This window comes from Triturus cristatus, chromosome 2_2, assembly GCF_964204655.1.
Source record: "Triturus cristatus chromosome 2_2, aTriCri1.1, whole genome shotgun sequence".
In the NCBI taxonomy this organism is placed as follows: Eukaryota; Metazoa; Chordata; class Amphibia; order Caudata; family Salamandridae; genus Triturus; species Triturus cristatus.
The window spans coordinates 212,775,894-212,799,460 of NC_140582.1; the positions used below are offsets into that span (position 1 = coordinate 212,775,894).

Below are 23,567 nucleotides of genomic sequence, written 5' to 3' on the forward strand. Positions count from 1 at the left end.
GATAACTAAACATTTATAAGGTCCCAAAGGCGAGACCTATTGGCTATGCCAATGCTTGTCCTTAATAGCTGTCTGCAAGGGATTAATTAATATGTTTGCACCAATGACCTGAAAAAAACAGCGTAAAGAATTCTCATTCGCTATAACTTTTACTTTTGTGTTACAGATCTTAGGGTCTCCAGCTGAGTCTTCTTTTAAAAGAATTTTACAAATGTTTGTAGTTTTTTGTAGGCATTCTACTTTAGATATCATGAATCTTCAATATTTCTCTTAGAAAAAGCCACAACTTTGGTCGTTTCGGCTGTTGTTTTTAAATAATTTACACCACCATAGGTCTATGAGCTTGTATGGACACTACAGTGGTATAGCTGTTCTGATCCTAAGTAGTACTGTTACTGGTCTGATCAATTACATATATAAAGAAGAGTTGTATTCTGCCAAGTTGGCTTTTTGGCAGATTTTTCGCCGGGGACTAGATATGTAATTACATTGCAGTCCAGTAGACGTCGCTGGTGTCATCGGGTTTGGCATTGGCAACTTTTAGATTGCAAATATCGGTGCCTACTCCCAGTGGAATGGAAATGTGAAATGTGACCGCCTTCTGATGCATTGACTTGTGCAGTTCCAGCCACCCCTCATATTCCACTGAGGGACAAATCCCAGGGGCTCCTCTTGGTCTACCCCTTCATTCGCCACAGTCACTCACCTGCAGAAACGTGGGCCATTCACGAGACTGTAGGGTGTGCTGCTTCACTTGTTGAGTTTCAGAAACATAACAGTGACACATGCCTTCTAGCCGCATTCTTCTTCTCCTGTGCTTCCTTGCTTACAAAGGTGGCCGTAGGGTATTTGCTGCCTGTGTGTCACGCAATGGCAGCTACAGGGATGCAGGACTATAGTCACACAATTGAAGGGGTAATGTCATTAATGTCATATGTGCAGCATATTGATGTGTAATAATGTCCACAAAAGAATGTATGTGCGAACCTGGTGCGTTTGATGACCTTGGGTCCGGAAGACTGAAGGCCATTTACGTTGTTTGTTTTCAATATGTATGTGTGATCTGTACACACAGGATGACTCCTTTAGAGCATTTTCATTGTTTCCATAGTTCATTTTATTGCCTGCTTGTTTTGCAGCTGGAATGAACATGAGCCCAGTCTCCCGTCTGAAGAAAACATGGGCCAAAGTCAAAACGGCCAAGTTTGACATTCTAGAGGTATGCCTTGCTATTGTTGCGAAATATTTGTTGGGCCAGGCCAGGATTTCCCATTTGCCATAATTGTGGAAGAATGCTATATCCCTTTTGGGGACCTGACTCATTAATTTTATGTAGAGGGATCTGAGGAGGGTTTTGCATGAAGAAGTTTGAAGACTACTGCTTTGTGTCCTGTTATCTGGCAAAATGACTGCCTCGGAGGTTGCTCAACTGAGATTTCTTTATTTCTAGTTGTAAGCGTCTTTGGTTGCAAAGCACAGTGTATTCGTTCAGGGGTCTCCAACCTTTTCTGTAACAAGAGCTACTTATGTTTAGTGAAAATCATCCTGAGCTGCTAATATTAGTGTTGCAATAGTGACAACATCAGACAAGATTACATTGATGGCCATCCTAAGCAAGACTACCAGCAGTGATCACCTCCGTGCAGCAGGCAGGGTTGCCAGAAGCAATGTTAATAAAAGCTTTGAGTTCTGCATGCCTCTGCACTTAAAATGCATGACAGTCATAGCTGCAATGTCTGTGGCACCAATGTTATGACATTAGTAATAAGTCTGCCAGAAACCACATGATTTATCACTCCAATATCGGCTTTAAATATATTTTGAAAATAAGCTATATTTCTCCAAACATCAGCTTATGAGATCTGAATATGCACAAATTTTGAAAGTCAAATATGCTCTCCAATTTTTGGTATCCATATATTAATTCAGCCAAGCAAAAGCTTCTAATTTAGAAGGCTGGTCTGCACACAGAAGAGCTACTTCCTGTTAGTTGGAGAGCTACCAGTAGCTCAGGAACTACTTGTTAGAGAAGGCTGTATTAGTTTATTGTGACCTGAACTCGGGGAAACAAATTGTGTTTTTCAGTTAAACTAGTAGTCAGTCGATGCTCTGCCACTTCCACATCTCAATAAATTAACGCAAGGAAGTACATAGTCACTCCGGAGACACTAACTAGCATATATTCTGTGCTAATCCTGATTGACTTTTCTCTTTAGCTCACCTTCCTGTCACAAGATCGAACCCAGTTTGTCAGGCAACCAGCCATATGATATACTGTGGGGTATCAATTGCATGCTAACCAATCCATGTATTCTTCCTCAGTGGGTCGCGTCATGCATTCCTGGCCATCCCCGGGGCCAATCCTCTGTATTGCTTGGCTGCCTTTTGTTTTCTATGTCAAAGGCTGTGGTAAATGTAGCTAATCATTTGTGGTATTGCTGGACAAAGCTGATCATAAAACTTTTTTTAAAGTGATGTGTGCTATAGTTCGGAAATGCTCCTATCGTATCACTTCTTGCATCACCAAATATGTTGGAAAGGGGCTCCGAATTTAGCAACTAGCCCAGCGATCAGTGTATAACGAAGTTGGACATATTAAACCGCGCCCTGCCATTGCGGTTACAAGTAAACTCCCCGCACAGATTATTCTTAGTAGGCTTCAGCTGAACAAGTCACCCATTTCCAGAGGCCACAAATGCATAGATTGCAGAATCCGCTGATTGTGAGAATCATCCAGGTTTTTAGGAAGACATCTATTCTACATGAGAAAATTAACTTGAAAATTAATCTTGCAGAATTGACCTTTTTATTGAAATCATGGGTGTTCTACTTTAGCGCCACATTTGTTGAATTACCACACGGAAGGTCCTCTCCACATCCAAAGAAGGGGCCTCCCAGTGGCTAGCCTGTTAGACTTCTAGTATTTATCATTGTACGGCGCTTGTTTGTCTGTAGTCCTTCTTCACTGTTGCTTGTTTTCTCTTCCTGTAGCATCAGATGGATCCCTCCAGTAACTTCTACAACTACAGGACGGCCCTGCGTGGGGCGGCCCAACGATCCCTGACTGCGCACAGCAATCGAGAGAAGGTATGTTCCATGCCTTACTGGTTAAGTGTGCATCAAGGAAAAATAGTGTATCATGAAACATTTCCTGTCTCCATATTTCGTTCCCCAAATGTGATTAAACTCCTAAGTATAATGGAATCAAATGACCATATTTGGAATGTGGATGGCAAGCATTATGCTCTCTGTAAAATTAGCAAAACAAATGACTGGTCAACACTGTTCTCCATCTGCCCGCCTGTCGAGGAATTCAGGGTATATTCAGAGTAGGCTTTATTTAAGCAATGATGCAATGCTTGTGCATTTATTTGGCAAAAACCCTTTTATTTTTTTGCTTGAATGTGCTTGAGTTGTTTAAAGAACAATTGAGAAGGATCCTTTTTCTGGTGCATTCTGTGGATACAGCCATATATTAAATGAAGTGAATCCTGGGTGTGTGCAGAAATTTGCAGGTTCCACGCAAACTTTTTTTTTTGCGGTACTTAAGCGATGCCTAACACAAGGGGGGCTAATATCGACAGGATATTTTTGCGAGGAACTAAGATGATGAACAATCACATGCTGGATTACATTTGTGTTGAGTTAAAGAAGAAGCGTGCAAACCACAATCCAAGCTTACAGACGCATGCACAGATGTGGAGACTGCGGTGGGGCAGAAAGAGGTAGTGAAACCTGCATAAAAGGCACATTTGGAGATGGTGTCTGCATCACTTTTATACTCAAATATTCTGTAACATTTTTAATATCCTCATTTGATCTCTAGCACCAGGACACTCTTGAGTAGCCGTGCGCTTTACATAACAGTTCATTCATTCCACATATCTTATTCTGGGATCTAACTTTCATAGCGCAGATTTTCAAACTCTATACAAGATTCACATTTTGGCTTCCTCTTTCCTGTGAAGAAATATTGTATGTATTATTGTATGCAATTCTCCATTCTCTGGATGGTTGCTACAACAGCCGCTTTATGGACTTTTTCCAGTGTAATGTACACATTGTGAAGTTTGTGATTAGACTAGAAATGATGCACATGTGAATCCACTCTTTAGAATGCTTTGGCTTCTAACCTGATTATTAAACTGTTCATTTTTGGGGAATATAGTCAGTTTATTGTAATCCAGTGTTTTTATGCTAACCAGGCTGGTATGGTTTCTGGCTATTTGTTCAGTATGTTGTATTTGTGTGATATGTACTCGGTGGCTTCAAGATGCTGCAGTGTCCATTTATGGATGTAATAGTTTTCTGGCTATGACACGTATATCCTCCAGTGCACACGTGTGTCTTTGTGGGGCTTCTGACCTGGATATGACATTGTAGTGCACCCCAAACGCGCCACCATTTGGAAAGAGGGACAGTGTGAAAAAAAGAATAGGTGGGATTTATTTGAAGTGGGGGCAATTTCAGGCAGGAGAAAGCTAAATTGCATCCTTTTTGTGGCTTTAAAAATCACGAGTCTCCCAACTGAATCTTTTCTGATGGCTTATAGGACACACGGATGTGTAAGTGATGCATTGCAAAGCTGTCAATCATGTATAGCAAAGTACTGTACTCTGTTGCTCAATTTAGAGAAATGTGGAAATAGAGAGTTGTTTACTGCAGTGTTGGCAAGTCATAGTTCTGTTCGAAAAATATTCCCTCCACCAGCTTCGTTGATGAGCTCGTTCATCTGTGTCCCAGTGGGCTGGGTATCTAAAGGTGAGATCCTAAACCCCATCTTGTGCCACAGAGCAGGCTTGGATATTTACACCAAATGTATTGATATAAACCTTAACTGAAGTCAACACACATAATGCAAAATTATATTATTACAGATATTAATAGATTTAAAAAAAAAAAAAATTTAAAAATACATTAATAGGCATGCCCATTAGGGAGAGACAGCACAAATGGGCGAACATCATTCAGTGACTATCCCATGCTTTAGGATTAGTGGACATAAAACCATACATTTTGTACCTTTAGCGAAAACAATCAAACTGTACACTTGGTGACGGCCAGTGCAAGTTTGACATTGGCTTTGGGCTTATACCTACAGATTAATCTGATGGAGTTTATATCTCTGGGGCCCATTGACAGCTAGTTTTGTACACTTCGATTCACTATGAACGCATGCATTCCGAGAAGGTCGGACCACGTATTTTTCTTTTTTCACGTTTCTTTCTTCGTCTAGAGATTTTGTCCGCAGCGTGCCCTGAAATCATGCTGTGAATCCAGTAGCTGGCCGCCTATTTCTACATGAATTATTCAGAATTAAGATACAAAGTTTGACTTTCAGTAAAGGGCAAGTGCATTCATTAGCGCAATTCTGTATGCAGGGGAAAGAGCCCAACTCTTAAATAATGTGTTATTCAAACACGCTGTAATGAAGCGTGTGCGCTTTGTAAGCCGCAGCTTCTACTGTTTGGAAGATGACAACAAGATTCACCGTCTTGACTGTGCTGCACAATAAGATGTTTGCTTTGGGTCCCTTCCAGAAATTGTCGCTCTTCAAGTTTCGCCCTAATCATATTGATAAATATTCATCTACGTAGACATTAAGAATTTGAGACCTTACAGGCTACCAGGTGTCTGCTCTTGACAATAATATATATAGATATAATTTTTGTACCTTTGGTGTACGATCTTGGGTACATTGTTGATGTTCTACAGACCTGACAGCTTCCGTTCCATGAGCATTTTAAATCCATTCCTTGTCTTATGTTTGCAAGCACCAGTGAGCATCCATTGACCTAAATGACAATCCCCAAGGTTGACATCCTTCTTTCAGGCACCTACCACTTAGTGAAAAATATCCTTCTGCGTGTTCCCCTTTTAGAGATTAAAGCTTTAAATGAGTCATAGGATTTTTGAGAAATAGTTTGTGTCTTCAAAGACCCATTATTTAACTGATGGTATGAGGTTCTTAAATAACACCAAAAGACAGGCGTGTCCAGGTCCATGTACACTGTCTTGCTGCTGCCTGATTCACACCGGGTTAATTTTGACAACCAAGCGCCACGGGGATTCTGCCTCACATGTTCAAAACTTTTTATTATCACTCTTTCAGGTCACAGAACACTAGGTGAATTGGACCTGGTGTTCACATGCAAAGCTGGTAACTACTATATCTCACCATTTTCAGAACCAGCATTGCGGTAGTGTGAGAGTTGAGATACTTTCTCTAATAACTTTTGGTCCTGACGAATTGCCACAAGACCCATTACGGGCTACTACAGGCAAGAAACATGTCGACCTTTTACACCACACATGCCCTTTAGGACCATTGTATCCAGTTAGGGCTTCCTGCTTTTAGTTAGGTTGGTGCACCCTAGGAATACAATTTAGGCAATAGGGTTGCCCTAGACCTATTTTAAGACACTGTTCTGCACTCCACTACCTAGTCCACATGCCCTTGTGTACCGAACGGCTTTATCAAAAAAATATCTCCACTAAGGAGCCCCTTTGCGGGTGCCCGTCGGGCATTGCAACACCGGCCAGACGAGGAGCAGGCCCAATGATGAAGCATGACATCCTTCAGGTGTGTGAGGGCACGTCTTCACAGACCTGAACACTCCCACCCACACTTGAGAACTGCACACCAGTCAGATAAACCAGTCTGTGTTTGGGAGTACATGTGCAGGACCTGCTTAAATAGCTCCTGGTTCTCCTTGTATAGAGAACCATGTACACTACACTCAGTAGAAGAGCACTTGATGTTTCCAAAGCAGTCTGTAGCTATTATTTAAGGATCCTCTAGGCTCTCACAGACGCACCTGAATTGGGGTCAAGTTGCCACACTGAAGCGAGGTGTGGAGGAGCTAGTGACAGCGCAGGCGTGTTCACACAATATTGGCATTATAGAGCTTGCAGTCATTCAATGAGATTAGATAGTGTCCTTTCCTCCTCATCATGCATTTTAACCTGATGATTGAGGCTTATAATTGAGGCGTGTAAGCAGGTAAGTGACCATATCTGTATAGTCTATAACTGTATGTTGTTATAACTCTCTGAATGCACCATTCATTGACCATTGTTACAGAAAAGCAAAGACAAGACCATTTCACTTCCTTGTTCCACACACCTCACTTCCCTCCAACTGAGTCAGTCATTCACTTTGCTGGTGCTAGACCTCATTCAGGAATAGTGTCTTGGCTAAAGACAATTATGTGCAGTTGCAAGAAGTCAGTAGCCACAAAGATCATGTTTGTTATTTCATGAAAAGTTTCTTGATTAAGGTAAAGAACCACCAAGGTCATCCGAGGAAATCGGAATCAGGAACTTGTGACGCCTGTTCTGCACAACATCCTTTTTCATCTATAATCTCCTACATAGATCAGGTTTGCGATCACTGTGATATCATTGCAACCAATTTGCCCTCTTAAATCAATTTTCAGTCTTTAAAAAGATACCAACAATCTTCTACACTTTGACTGTTTTGAGAAGACCATTTCTCCTTATCTTGCAGGGGAAGTATGGCCTCGCCCTAAGTTGCTTGAAGGTGGTGGTAGTCTGAACCACCGTCTTGTTTTCTTATTGCTAGCCCCTGACCACTATTCTAATTGTTAAAGCCAGGCAATTTGTTAAAAGACCCCTTCAGTCTGCAGCCCCTTAGAAAGAACATTGGAGCTTAAGGTACCATATTTTATTTATTCCTTTGTTGATACACTGCATTTGACAAAGAATCGCAGCATAATTACAATCGGTGAGGGATAGGCGACTGCATAGTGACACTCCCGCCTTGTGTGCTGTCACACCACTTATATATGAGATAGTTAGACTATCAACTCTTGGTTCACCACACACATTATGAAAATATTTCTTTTGTCAATGAAAGAGAAAAGAGAGCATTAATTCCCATGATGTTTCAGACCCCCCTGCAATATACTGGGGGCAAACAATTCCTACAGTCAGAATGCCTTTTAAAAAGAATTCTTTAAGTGCATGCATACTTTAGAATTGCCCCACCTACATCGTTTCTTTGATGCCCACACTGTGCCCCAAGGCAGATCCACTCTTGCACTGACCACCAAAGTTCATCACTTTTTTTCGGGGAAAAAGGGTGAAGATAAAATTCAAGGCGTTAATGAATCAGTGGCGACTTGCAAAAAATTATCCTTTGAACCAGATGGTTTAATCCCCTAGACCCCACCTTCCTTGTGCAGGTTTTCTTGTGAAATTACATGAAATTGACCAGCAACCACTGTAAAGGTTATATGGCTTTTATAGAGCATGTACATGTAATAATAAAATGCTATAATGTGTGTCTTAGTTATGATGTATGAAACACTTGTAAAAAAGAGAAACTGTAAGTAATTAAATACATTTTATTCTTTATTCACTTACGTTTTAATTAAGAACTGGTTCTTTATCAAACTTTTCATCGTAATATTTTTGTATAATGTATATTCAGAGTTCTTCATCTGCTTCCTCCTTAGATTGTTATTCCCTTCTGCAGCCTTCTGATCAAAGATATTTACTTCCTCAACGAGGGCTGTGCCAATCTCCTTCCGAATGGCCATGTAAACTTTGAAGTAAGTAGCCGCTTTTGGTGCTCTGAACAATATGGCCAGGTACTACCTACACCCCCTCCTCTCTTATCAAGACCCAGATAATGACATGAGAAGGGTTTTGGATGTGGGGGTCATAAGAACCCCCGGCTGTATTTATTAAACATAAAATTAATAAACCTAATTCATGTATACAATATTTACAAAAATTTATGCAGAAAATAAGGCATTACATTGATTACAATTGATAAGTACAGATGTCAGATGGCAAACCTTAACATAACTCTAGTACAAAGGTGTTTCCTATCTGAATCTAAAACATATCATTAATAATCATCACAGCATTTACTTTTTCTGTGTATCCTATTTGGGCCTATGGCAAGGTCACTAACTGGTGTCAGATCCTTAACAATTAACAACGCCCTCCAACCGGAGTGCGCATGCGCAGAGGGCCCGTTTACCGTGAGGGTACTCTTCCCCCCCCACCCCCCACCGGTTACCCCCGTACGCTCTGTATAATATCTCCATAAAGGGACCCTTGCAGTTATGCGTCGTTTACTGGTGCCATGGTGCACGTGCGGGGTGGCCAACCAGCCTAGAGAAAGCGTGACTCCCCCCACCCCCATCCAGCCAACCGGCTGTAACTGCCCCTGGAGTTCTAGGAGAGACCACTTGTCCCTCCCCCTTGGGCGACCCCATTCAAGAATGGTGCCGCCCTCTAAGGACCTTAAATTTTCTGCTCACCAATCATGACCAAGGAATAGCACTAAATACGACGATTGATGACCTGTAAACTAAACAAGTTTGGTAAAGAAAAACACAATTATGATATACACCATACAACCAATACATATACAAACCTGTGAAATAAACATAATTAAATCACAACACCAATATTTGCTTTAGGGGATGGTGGGTGGGGAAATCCAATTACAGCCTCCTAGCGAGGCTGGTGCGGCAGGCTGGGAAGCTGGGAGCAAAGAGACAGACGCCTGCGCTCCCCAGTCTTTTAAGCTACTTTCCATGCCAGGCTGGTCCTAACCGGCCTGGCGTTAGCCCATCGCGAACCCGGAAGTGATTCTAATCCCTTCCGGGTCACGCCCAGGACCCGGGACTAATGATGGGCGAGGGGCGCCTGTCGCATCACAAACGTGGGCGACAGGCTTGCCTCTGCGGTCTTAGGGTTCTGGCACGACCGCCATACCTTTTTCGTGGCCGATGCCGGCCCCTCCATTCTCGTCATAGAAGAATTAGATGAGTTATGTTTGCAGTCTCTTAGTGCGACAAACTGTACCAATCACCACTGGATGGTCAGAATTATCGTAGAATGTAGCATGGAATGTCTTCTAGATTCTGCTAGTGAGAATAATTCTGCATTGTAGTGGTTGGGTCCTTAAGTGTTCTAATAAAATTGTTTTCTTACTCTTGGTGGGCGACTGCACAAGTGGAGCCTCAGTATGATGTTGATACGGAGTCTGACTGGAATTTTAGAAATCACTAATTCCTTGCTTGCACCGTGTTAATTTAAGAACAATAAATATTTGTAATCCAGTAACCTAAGAGGGAGGCCATCGAATGTGCTTATTTTTTTTATTGAGACCATAGTAGATAGGCTTTAGATAGAAAAAATAAAATTAGAAAAAATAAAATAGGTACGAGTCGAGAATTTCTGGGGAAACAAATAAACTAATATTAAATATCCTACACATGCAAAAGGACTAAAGATTGAATATATACTTCCAAATTATCATGTTCATTTTATAAAATCTTCTTCCCATAGCCCTAGGCTTATTCAACTCATTATTTTACAGCCCATTAAGGTGTCTGTTAAGGAGCCCCAAATAAGTAAATATTTCCTGTAATGACTTATGTACTTTTAGAACATCTCCTCCTATCTCATTAGATACTTCAGCTTGGGGAGCCATATTCTGAGCACGGGGCTTCTGACAAAAGTCAGTTTTGTCCGATCACTGTGTGCGCGATCAAAGACCTGTCCTTAGTGATAAGCAGCTCCAAAGACTTACTCGTTGGTCAAAATTGACAATAACGAATCCAAACTTGAATTTATTTTAAACAGAATTGGGAAGATTAGGTTTACTTTGCGCCCTTGAGTGGTATCCTTTAGAATTTGTATCTGTGCTTATGTTGTGCACTGCTTGTTCATGCCTGTCAGTACATTGTGCCAGTCTGCTTCTGACTAGCTATGTATTCCATATATATCCTACTGAGTCATTGCATATTTTGGAGGGTTCAGTCCTTTTTCTTGGAAATGCACCAAATTATGTATTTTCTTTTTTCATCTTCGTAGAAATTCTGGGAGTTGGCAAAACAGGTCAATGAATTCATGGCTTGGCGAGAGGTGGAATGCCCGTTTGAAAGAGACCGAAAAATGTTGCACTATCTGCTCACTGCCCCAGTCTTCAGTGAAGACGGTATGTTAAATAGCACTGCCTGCATGCTTTTTGGGCCTTGTTTTTGCATGTGTTAAACGCTGTAGGATTTTTCATTTGCTGTGGCCTCCGATGTGTTCACGCTTACCCGAATATAACACCATGTGTACTTTGGCTGTCCCATCTTACAGTCTTGCAGAAGCACAAAAACATGTATCTTTCTTAAGCACAAGAATTCATTATGTAATGTATGTTATGTAAAGTGTTGCTTTAGCTGCAGCTCAATTCATCATGTTGCCGCTGTTAGCAGCGAGCGGAGGATCCTGCCTCCTTCACCATGCAGAGAGGCTGTGGTAGACTGTACTTCTCACCACAGAGCAATGTTGGGGACCACTCTCCTATTTGAGGTGGTGTTGAATAGTTTTTGCGAAGGCGGTATTAGCCGTGCCTCCCCCACACCCCCAAAGTAGAATGAGCCCCATACACAAAATGTCCTCCTGCTTCGTACAGCAGAGAAAAAAGAATACGGGCTATTAAGAGCATATAATTACCAGTTCAATATTATACACTCATGCTGAAGGCCATTAATGGTGATGAAAACATTCTTCTTCAAAGAATTTGGATTTTTTGGGGTTTGAAATATCCAAAACTGACACGTCTGTGTCGTATGTTAATCTGGCTAGACAATGGCAGCCCCATTTTCCAGGCACCTCACTGCTGTAGCCTGGTTGTTTGGCCTCAAGTACCCCACATAAAACAGAACAAAGTATCATAGCTAGGAATGCTTTTTAATATGAAGTGTCTTTGTTAGGAGTGTGGGCTGTGTGGAGAAAGAAACAAAAATCTATTAGTTTAAGAATTGAGGCTCGCAAGCTAGATCAGTGGGTTACTGCCCCAGCCACAGATTTGTGTGCTCAGCCTGACGATAATTTGAATCCTCTTTAGGTTCCACTGAGCCTTCCATCCTTCTCAGGTTGGCAAAATGAGAATACACATTTGTTCGTGCTGTAATTGAATAAGCCTACCAGAAAAGTCGTAAGGATTTATATTGTAGGTTTATGGAATTGTTAGGCAATAGTACCAATATTTCTCCATAGTCATACCATTTTTCATCTTAGGAAAGGTGACAATTACGTTGGAACACTCCTCATATAAATAAATGTCAAAGGCTGTATGTAAAAAAGTATACATTTTTAAATCCATGTGTTACTAAGATGCCCGCTTTCCAGTGCTTAATTTGAGCCAGTGGTTTCCGGTGCTTGACACCAGCACTTATTGTCTACACCGGTACTTATGACATTCTGCGTCAAGGTGGTGCTGTTTGTCTAATATAGAAACGAGCGCAACAATAGTTGGTTAATAATTCAATATACCTTAAATGGCTATTATCTGCCTTCCAAGCCATTCCTACAGTTTTGGGGGCCTTGAATAGTCTGAATTGTCACACTTGTAGGGTTTTATGGGTAGTGGTTGTGTTGGTTCTGTCATAGGCGACACTGACAGGAGTAATAGGCTGATGCAAGCTGCAGTGGTCTCCTGACTTTCACAAATTAAGCACTGCCGCTTCCTGCCTTCTCTCTCCACCTAAAAGTGAGCACATTGCATGTGGGTTATAGGGCCTTCTGTTAGCTCCCGGCATGTGACATTTGCCTTCTGTCCACGATGCTCGCTCACCTGCCACCATGTTCTCGCTGTCGGGGGAATAAAAATAGGTCAATAGGAGATGCATGTGTAGAAGCATCAGTGTGCCGTAAGGTAGAACGGGATGGAGCAGTCACCTGCTCGCCGTTTTAGGATTCAGGGGTCCTGAGGGGTCATGTAACTGTGGGTGCTTGCTAATAGCACTCCAAAACGACAGCTTTTCAGTAAAACCAATGAGCATGGAATAGAGGCCCTCTCTGGCCCGAGCTATAAACCGTTATTTCATGAATATTAATATTGGAAATTCTGCATAGTCCAGAACTCCTCTGTGATTAGTAGCATCAAGAAAACGTACAGAGACAGGAACATTAGCGTATGTATAAATTATGCAACATCCATTTGCATGGTCTCCGAGACATTTGTTTATATAAGCGTCTGTGTAGTGCGCCCTCTTTTGTTTCTTCCCAGCGCTAAAGTTATAAACTGTATTTAATGTCGACTCCCTGCTTACTTGTGCACTCTTTACATTCTCTTCATATACCACGAATCTCCCTATTCCTGGGACCATGGTTCGATTCCCAGCGCTGCGCACGTGGCACGGCTCAGCTGCCACGTTCTGACATAATTGTGCGTAACCTAAATTAGGGCAGCGCGAGAGCGAAGCCAGCCGTCTTGGTAACGCGTGTCCCTTGCCTCCTCCCTGCAGCCCTGTACTTGGCATCCTACGAGAGCGAAGGCCCTGAGAACCACATGGAAAAGGACAGATGGAAGAGTCTGAGGTGCGTGTCAGAGGTCATTGCCTGTCATTAATCAGCTGCGGCACAAGGGTAGCTGTGGCTTCCTGTGGTGAGAACAGAAACCGAATGCTGCACCATTCAGCACCTGTGCCTTGGGAGGCCGCGACTGTCGGGCTGGCATTAATGAAAACAATGTTGCCCGACATTTCCAGGTCTCCTGGGGATGTATTGGGGCCTAATTTTAGTGTTGTCTACTCTTCTTAGGGTCACTGCATGCATTAAACTTGACTTTCTGAAGTGTACACGTCATATCAACAGGACATTTGGCTCATTGTTTTTAGGCTAGTACATTGTTACATTTTATTGCCTAAAATAGGTTATTATATCGATTGTGAATGGGCGTATTCCAAAACTAAAACATTTAGCTTCTTCAGTATGGAGCGGCACTGGGTTATCGAATAAGGTGGATTTTAAGGTTATTTTCAAAGAAGAGGTAGAGTTGCCTTGGTGCAGGAAAGTGCACAGTGAGTGTGTGCCATTTTGGACTGTGAATAGGCCCACTTTTATTTATTTATTCGTTCATTTATGTATTCCAGCTGTGGTTTGTTCTGTCGATGGTGAATGTGAATTCACTTTACATCACTAGTTCTAGCAGTTTGATTGTAATTATGAGATGCTTAAATAGTTTGCTGCCTTGCACTTTGAACTTCCAGCTTAATGTATAAAATGACAGTTAATGGACTCCTGCAAGTGCTGTGCTGTGATCACCTCTGCCTTGTATCTAAGCACTTATTGAGAGGAGCTATTGCCCAGAGCCAGGCTTCGGAGCACCATCTGTGTCTTGAGTTTGTCTTAAGACAAACAGTTGCCAGAGTGTCATGGATCCTATTGGAAGAAAGGAAAATGGCCGCCTGTATCCCTGGTTCAGTGATGTAAAACAGCCATAATTGGCATGCAGCCGTCTCCTCACAAGTGAACTTGGGTTTCACTGCACCTTTTGCACTAATATTAGGTCTTCACATGCCTTCTTTTAGCTGACTTTTCCCTCAGTTTCCCTATCTCATCCCTCTCCTAGAAGCACGCCCGGCACATTAAGCCATCAAGGCCACCTGGCGATCATCATCAATTGCCCAAAGCTAGCTGAACAACAATCATTCCAGGCATAGCGCATAAAAATTACTCTCCACTACAACATAGGCTACCCCCCCTCCCTATTCCCCAACATGGGCACTGCAACCACCTCCCTGACAAACATCACTAGCTCGGTGCTCAGGGGAGCCCGGGGGCAGTTGTTTACAAAAGGGTGGGTGCCCGATGACGGGCATAGTCCACCTCCGCCCCCACTACAGCAACTAAATATTAATTCTGATCTCCGGTGGATATCCAGTACCATCAATGTCTCACTGGCAGCCAATGACAAAATCTGCAGCAGGGTGGGCCACTCACGCAGAGCAAATCCACCCTCTATTTATGCTCATGGAACATTAGTGGCCTGGCAAGTAAAGTTATCGATCCAGAGCTCCTGCTCTACATTAAATCCATTGACCTAATTTTGCTTCAGGAAACCTGGCTGGCATTTCCACGCCGGCAGTGAAGCGGTCTCAAAATGGCCACCTATCAGGTGGGCTGGCAACTTGCATATCATCAACCTGCACAAATGCGGCAGAGGAAGTCCACTCCACCTCAACGACTATTAATTCAGTTTAGCTCAGCCTCATTTTCGATGCCAACAAGGAGGAGGTAATAATTTTCAACGTCTACAACCACCCGAAACACAAAGAACAAGATTCGGAGCACCTCATGGACCAGCTTCTGACACATATAAGTAAACTGGACACTAACAACCTTATTCTTTCTGGGGATCTCAATCTAAACTTCCTAGGCTTCTTTTGCGGATGACAAAGTGATGGGTCAGTCCTCACAAAGGAACGTTCCCGAACAAAGCAGAAATCTCCACGGTAGAGCAAAAAAAACAGCCAGGCGCCTACTGGATGATTTGGAGCATATCAACTTTAGGGCGCTTAACAGTAGATTTTGTGAGGACTCCTATCCTGCGGCTTCCTATTGCTCTGTGTCCACCTGCTCAACTCTCGAATACATGCTAGTCTCCCTCTCACTGATCCAATGTGCCTCCACATTTTGTCTAGAGGACAGAGGGGACAATGATCATCGGCCGCAGGAGATGCTTCTTTTAGCAGCTGCATTGAAATGTTCGACAGAAGTACCATACTCCAGCTTTACGATTGACTTTAATAGAATCAAAACTGCACCAGCAGTCACGGGTGGTGCTTTAAACGGCAAAGGATTTAATACAAATAAAAGAAACATCCACAGGCAGCCTCACTAATAGATGAGAAAGCTTCACTGGAACCTAGCAAACTCTTTTTTTATGACCGCAAAAACAAGATTACACCAAACTACTAGGGAAACAGGATGGATTCTCATCGCCATGCGGAAACAAATGAAGCAACTCAAAAGGGCCATAAACAGCATACTGAGATCGCTGAGACACAATCCGGATTCTTACCTCCATCTACTACTCCGTCAACAGAGAAGCACCCTCAACACATTAAAATAGAACATCAACAGAACACAAGAAGACAAGTTCTGGGAACATTAATTCTCTGATATCAAATCTAAAAACAGTACCCACTTCTGGGGCATCTGAACACAATAATGCGTCTATCCCATGGGAGTGTGGCTTCCCACTTCACTGAAGAGACTTGGGAAGACTTTGCGTGCTCACTTCAATCGTCAATCTAGGAGTCAGCCCGCAAGCACGGAGACAGAAGGTACCCCGATCATAGATCTTCAGTGCAGCTTTACCCCTACAACAACTGACAATTATCAGCTCGATCCCTGGCCCTCCCGCACAATTATCACCAAAAGCAGGAGAGAAGGAGCCCCGGGACCCAAAGGTATCCCGCCGACCTTTTTCAAGCAAGATGCAGATTAGTGGGAAGAGACCCTGGACCCTCTCTTCTGTGAAATCAGATCACTGGGGAAACTCCCAGCCTCCTGGAAAGCTCATTTATCTTTCCACTACACAAAAGCGGAGACAAATCCTTAATAAAAATATACCACCTGGTTGCTATAATTGACAACAAGACAAAATACTTTGTACGCACTTTGCTAGATGAACTTCAAGTCTGGGCATCTGCGAGCGCAATTATTCCATTCAACCAAACTGAATTCTCCAAGTCCACAGGAACAGCAACCAACATTTTGGCCATGGCAAAGCTTCTAGACATGGCGAGGTCCTCTAAGCAGCCTCTCAATCTTTGCTTCATAGATATCAGAGCAGCATTTGACAACATAGACCGGGCTAGACCTTGGAGGAAACTGCCCTACTGGAACATATTGCGGTCTCTGCTGGACATGCTAATCCTACTCCACACAGACACCTACGTGCAGGTGAAGTTGCACGAAGGCACACACCCCTCTAGGTGAATTCCAACTACTTAAAGGGCTCAAACAGGGGTATGTTCTCTCCCCCCACACTATTCAACCTTTACATGGCGAACCTGACACAGATTTGCAATTCGCATGCCCCCATGTTGGGGGGGGGGGGGGGGGGTCACAGCGCTATCCAGCATTCTGTATGCCGATGATGTGGTGGTCCTGGTCAGCCACACACAGGTGGGCCTGCAACAACACCTCAATGCAATGCAGGCTTATGCAGCGGAGAACTTCCTGGAAGTAAATGTCAAGAAGATAAAAACAATGACAATCAAATGGGGCAGAAAAACGAATATGCAAATTCAGACTGCCGCAAATTACAAATTCCTAGGCATATTTATTGGTAATGGAGGCCAATTCGCCAAACAGCTAGAAGTGATCAGGAGGAAAGGGGTGGCTTTTGCAGTGATGCTGCGGAATCCAAAATTTAAACTGACCGGCCAGACACTGCTATCAATCCTCTAGGTAGCTCAATCAAAAATATTACCAACAAAAACTTATGGAAGGGAGGCCATGAAAAGCTGACATTCTAAAACCTTGGACAGCAGTCCAGTGCCTACAGAATCCTATTTAACCTTCCAAAGTACTACTCCGCAGCACAGATTCAGCTGGAGTTCGGCCTATCTAAACAGTCCATGGCAAAGTAAGGAGCATTCATAGTTGGCTGGCACAAGATCAGAACACCGTTCCTAACACTCTGAAACACCTGCTCTGGCAAGAGCTGCTGCACAGAAATACATTGCCGGCCGAAAGCTTCCTTCAGGAATCCCCTGCAAGTACTGAGCTGTCCCAGCTTTGGGACATCCCAACCAGTTATGCAACTTTCAAAAAAATGGTCCTGAAATCAATCAAAAGTGTCCCATTGGTAGAAGACAAGGCCACATTCTCAAGCGTAAGCCATGTCTGGATGACTATCAATGGCTACCACACACTTGCCCCTCAAAAATATTTTAGCCTAGGTTACTCTAGGAACACAAAGGAAAAATTCTTGAAACCTCATCCAGGCATACTCCTGTCTGTTCCACATCTTATACCTTGGCAGAGGAAGCATACCCCAACCTGCTGCTGCTTGTGTGGTAAAGGCATGGAGGATTTGCCACACTTACTCTGCATCTGCAATGCTCTGAAGTAAGAAAGGACTCGACTGCTCAAAACTCAGTTCAACTGAAGAGGGATCCATACACGGAGACAGGCAGTTCTGGCCTGCTTCTAGCCAGAGGACCCTCTGCTCCACTGGAGGCTAGTAAAGATTCTTGCACTGGTAGAATAGAAAATGCCAAAAGCCAGTCTACATACTGTACCATCTGCATCAGTCACCGAAGTGAGCGGGCTTCAACCCACAATCTTCGCACTTGGCTCATAAGCACGGCACGTTATTCCCCAAGATCTGGTTCATAAAACACTACTCCCCCGTGGATACATTGACAGGAAATCCCCCTTCTTTGATGGACATGCCGCACTTTGCACTTTCCCAGATTAGTTACACAAGGAAGAGTCTGAACACTGGTAAATCTGTACCCCTGGCTTATAAGAGTATACCACAAGATTCTGCTCATATACAGGATCATTCACTGACTGACCAATTTTAACTGTTAGTGCTACCGCAAAATTCTGCACTATGTAATTTTAACTGCGATGCAAATGTTTTATATCTATTTTTAAAAAGGCACATTATATATTGTATCTTATTTCGCTTTTTAAGCTTTGGCTGTATTGCACTGGTTTTAATTAACTATGCAAATAATAAAATTACTTATTATCTCATCCCTCTGCCATCTATCCTCCTTCCACCCTCTCTTCTCCATGTAAGTTCCTGTCTGTCTTCCCCTCCTGCCTCTAAGTCATCCTTATCTCCTTCCTCCTTCCCTTTTTTTCTCCTTGTTCCCCTTGAATGCATGCGTATTTCTCTTCCTCTATTCCCAAGTTGTCTCTATCCTCTCTTTTTAAGTATCCCTCACCCCCCAACACCCTCTTAATCTACTCGTTCGATCTCCTCCCTTACACTCACATCTATAGCTTGTCTTCACTTCTCCATCTGGCTTCATCTCCTAGCTTGAGTTCTTTCCCTGTCAGTCTTATTTCCGATGTCCTTCTCTTCCTCTTCTCTATAAACCTTTGCTTGTCCTTATTCCCTTCTCCCTTTCTGTCTCAATTTCTCTCCTTCTATACTTTACCCTTTTCTTTCATTCTTTTTTTGGACTTTTTTTCTCGTTCTCTGTTATCCACAACACACTCCTCCTTAATCTCTCCACCTGCCTCCTTATCCCTCAAGAGTATACACAGGGCACAGGCAGCCCCTGTGTAAGTCATTCAAAGCAGGTCACCTGCAATCTAACTGCAGCCGGTACAAGGCAGGCTGGATCCCCCTCCCAATTCTGGGCCTGGTGCAAAAGCACCGACTGCATGACTTACAAGTATGAAGACAACTTAAGGAACGGTGGAAAGATTAAGACTGCTCCAGGCAAACGAATCTCTGTCCTTACCCTAAAAAAAAGGACATTCTTAGGCCTATTTGCAGTATTTTGATGTTGCCACTAGTTTGCACGCTACAGCTGCCGCTATACTTCCTCCACTCAGAGAACTGTCGCCCATGGCCAAACTGTCAATATTTAAAAAATTGTTTAATACGCTGGATGTTGGAGCCTTTAGCTTGCTGTCCATTTTTCCTGAAGTCCTCCAACCTCTACCCACTGCTGCCATGTTGTCTTGTCATTTCCCCAATTATGTCATATGTTGCTTGTATGGCCCACCTGCGAGAACCCCTGTTAAAGTGAATGAACTATTCCGTTGAGTTGACCCCGGCTGACTGTACATTTCTCTTTTTATCTTTACATAAGTGATTGATTGTTAAACTAGAAACATTATCATCCTGTGATTCTTAAATTGGTCATTCACAGAGAGCTGTGTGTTAAACCCACACTGACTAGCAGCACATGAAAAACGCCGTTCCAGAGCTTTGGGATGACTTTGCCTCACATCCCGCATCTTTCAAATGAGCCAGGCTGCAGCGGGGGAAGCGGAAAGGCACTTGCAGTTTATCTTCTCTAATGGAGAAATCAATAACAGGATGGCAAAGAAATTCTCAATTAATTACCGGTTATCTAATTACTCTGATTAAATTTGCTCATCCCAGTTCTTACTGTATGATAAGTTGCCACCTCCCAAGACCAGCAAGAAGCTCCAGCTTAAACAACTCTCCCCATGCCTTATGAAATGAGCTCTGCCCTGGCCTCTGCCGGGGAAGACAGCCCATTCCGAAATATTGAAGTGGGCCCTAGCTCTGGGAGGCAGGGTTAGCAGTAAATCTAAAGATGAGGAAAATGAAACCGAGTATTGAGAATATTAGTAAGTGATAAGATATTACTTGATCGCCCTTTACTTCACCCATCCTTACAGTACAGGAGATTGACCGACTACCTTATACCAGCTCCAGACACTCTTCTCATACACGTATAAGAAACACAAGTGCTGCTAAACCCTTCAGTTATTCATTATCAGCAGTCTCAAAAGTGCAGCCAGAATCCTGGTAACACCTTCAACTTTTATTGGGAGACCAATATCGTTGAGGAGGATGAAGTGGCTGTTCTACAGGTGCATCCGGCAGGGTAGGGGCCTGACCATCTGCTTGGGCAGCAAACATGCCTTTCGTTTAATGAACTTTTCGCCTGCTATGGGGCTTTACAGGAAGACTTGTTGACAGCTTTGTTTGCCAAACACTGAACCCACACGGCAGAAATTGGCATTTCCTTTCTGAGAATATTCTGCCAGTACTGTAGTAGCACCGAGTGGCACTTGCAGTCCCCTTGTGGCACTCCCTTCCTCTTGGACCAGGGTTGTAAAGGAGGTTAGTGGTTATTTCAGGCACCCTGGGTGGAATGTCAGTGAGAGGCTTGTAAGCTGTTTCCAGCCCTTTAAACATGGTGAAATTGGCATTTGCATGATTGGCATATTTCATTTACGCATAAGTCCCTAGTATATATTACTACCTCTACCAAGGGCTTGTAAATTAAATGATAATAGTGGACTTCATCACTCATTGTGCCACCCACAAAAGTAGCTCCCTTAAACATGTCTCAGGCCTGCCATTTCAGCCTGTAGGGCAGTTTCAACCTGCCACATTGACCTGGCAAAATAAACTTTTGCCCCAGTCTCAAACCTTCATTTTTATTACTTATAAGTCACTCCTAAGGTAGGCCCTAACTTCTCATAGGGAAGGGAGCATGGTTTGTAAAATGTATGACAAATCTATGTAATGTTTTACATGTCTTGACTGTGAAAATCCTCCAGGGTCGTTTTTCACTGTGGTAAGGCTGGCCTCCTGTTGACTCGCACTGGTTTACCTTGCTGCATTTAATAAGTGATGAATTCAATTTGGGAGCAGCTAAAAACATACATATTTTACTAGTTTTAATAATAATTTAAAATCCTCTTTAATGGTGAAGTCCGATTTTAAATTATTATTTTGGAAATGTCACTTTTATAAATTTGGGATTTCTCTGTCTAGTGTTGCTAGGGCCTTTCTGTCAGCTTCCTCTGGGCTGTTGATGCCCATCCCACTGCCCTCCCTCCAACCACCACTGGGAAATGTGTATTGGAGTCAGAGTGGGGAAAGGGCCTGGGGTGTAGAGGGGAGTGGGTTTTCCTGACGGGATAGCTGGAAAGGAGCCCTTCCCTAATTACAGTTCAAATGGACCTGGCGTGCCCCTGCCTTTTGTTTCACCAGGCTGGAGCCAAACCCAGGGAAGATGAGACAACTGACCAGAAATTGTTTGTGTGTGTGTGGAGGGGGGGGGGGTAGGCAAAGGATTGTCTCCCACGCACAGACTGGCACTGGCAATTGCACCACCAGAACCTGAAATCTCCTGAACCTGAGCAGATCCAGAAGGAGGACTGTGCTGCTGTCTGAGGAAGAAAGACTGGACCTACTTACCTTAAACCCAGGACCCCAGAAGTGACTCAAAGGATCAGTTGGCGGACCTGTTAAAGCTACAGGGACAAACACATTTACACAAGGCATTTTCCTACACCTGCCCAACTGATCAGGGCTGCCTCTCCCCGCCACCCTATGAGTCTCCAAGTGCCTCCGTGAGATCCGGTAGGGGGGCGGGGGGGTCACTCACCGCTTTCCTAGGCTAGTATGTCTGCACGAGCGTGACCACCTTCTAGCCTCTCTCATCTTGGCTGCACGTTGTTCCAGGGTCTGCTCGCATCTCTCCGTAGGTCTCTTCTGCCGCCCCCACTAGTTCACTTCTGCGCATCACTTGGCTTTTCACTGCGGTTCGGGCCCCAGATGTCGCTCACCGCTTTCCCTGGCAGGTGTGTTTTCACTAATGCGGCTGGTGCTTGTCTCTCCCACCTTGCCCACTCGTCACTCCAGGGCACGCTCGCTTCCCTGCACGGGCTTCTGCTGGTTTCTTGTGTTTGTGCTTGATGTTGCACCCATACTTGGAAATTTCGTGTTCCCTGGTTAGCTGTGGCTATCACCACACCTCCTAGTCTGTTGTGGGGAGGTTTACATACAATATGCCCCAGGATTATGTTGGATATTCCTTGTTTAGCTGCCATCTTTGATTGGATGCCCCCTCATCGGGTCCAAATGTTATTTATAGGCTTGGTAGGTGTGTTGACTCAAGCTAGGAAAAAGTACCACAACAGTCAAATCCTTGGCTGCATTTTACCTCTTAACTATCTTAAGGACCGATGAGTCTTTATAAGAGGATCTGAAGAATCCACATGCAGATAGATTCCTTCTGTAGGTGAGTGCGCAGTTGTAATCCTTGTGAGAGTTATATCTCCAGTATGGCCCGCATTCTCTGTTGCGTGACTGTGGCTCTCACTGATCTCTGGGCAGTACACAGGTGGCTACTGCTGTCCCAGGGTTTAAGTATTCTTGCTCTACTCAAAACCTTTGATTCTCGGGTAGTCAGGTCCACCATCCAAGTCTTTACTGGATGTGATTATAGGTTTGCAACTTGGATACAGTGTGACAAGATCAGATAACTGTCAATGAAGTTTAGTGTTCAGTCAGAGCTGAAGTTCAGAAAACCTCCATCATCATTTACACTATAGATTAATGTAACAAGCATTAGCATAGCCAATGGGTCTCACCTTTGGGACCTTATAAGTGTTTAGCCATGCAACACTTGATGTTGCACCAAGGATATTGTGCTGGATAACTAAACACTTATAAGGTCCCAAAGGCGAGACCTATTGGCTATGCCAATGCTTGTTTGTTGTTGTTAAGCGTCAATGTACCTCTCCATTTGGTGCTTACTCCAGCCTCTCCTGAATTCAGACCCCCTTCCTGGTCGCCATCTTCAGATTCTTTTTCCCGCCATTGTGTCTGGAATCATTGCTGAAGCTCTGCAATCATCGAACGGAAGAAAGAAAACAAAAAGTTTTTGAGAAGATATCAAAAATCAGGGAAGGTTATCGCTATAGTAGAAGGAAAGGAATATGTTCCTGAGATTTCTACCGTCTTTCACCAAGAAAACCGAAGTTATTAGTATATATGTTGAGTGGAAGACCGAGAAGGAAGAAGAATGCATAGACAGGGGGTACCTCTGCTGTGCGTGCGATGGAGAAAACACCTTTGTTTCTGCCCAAAGTGCCACCACAAGTTGGCGCAGAGGGACAACTACCAGGTGTGCAGTGTTTGTCTGCCAAGTGATCACTGCTCCGATACTTGAGAGGCCTGCGCAGAATCCAAACCGAAGACGCTGAGGGCACATGAAAACCAAAGGAAAGCACACTACGCCGTGCTGGGACAGAAGGAAACAACATCTCTA

The 23,567-nt window shown here is 43.5% G+C and overlaps 1 protein-coding gene across 1 annotated transcript in view; it reads left to right on the top strand.

Annotated features, from left to right (window-relative positions):
• Positions 1-23,567, top strand: part of RASGEF1B (RasGEF domain family member 1B) — an 83,923-nt gene that overhangs the window by 54,585 nt on the left and 5,771 nt on the right. Inside the window, exons 9-13 of the mRNA XM_085641244.1 lie at positions 1,140-1,219; positions 2,992-3,087; positions 8,481-8,576; positions 10,861-10,984; positions 13,290-13,362. Of these exons, the coding sequence (XP_085497370.1) occupies positions 1,140-1,219; positions 2,992-3,087; positions 8,481-8,576; positions 10,861-10,984; positions 13,290-13,362 (469 nt within the window). The remainder of the gene's footprint in view (positions 1-1,139; positions 1,220-2,991; positions 3,088-8,480; positions 8,577-10,860; positions 10,985-13,289; positions 13,363-23,567) is intronic.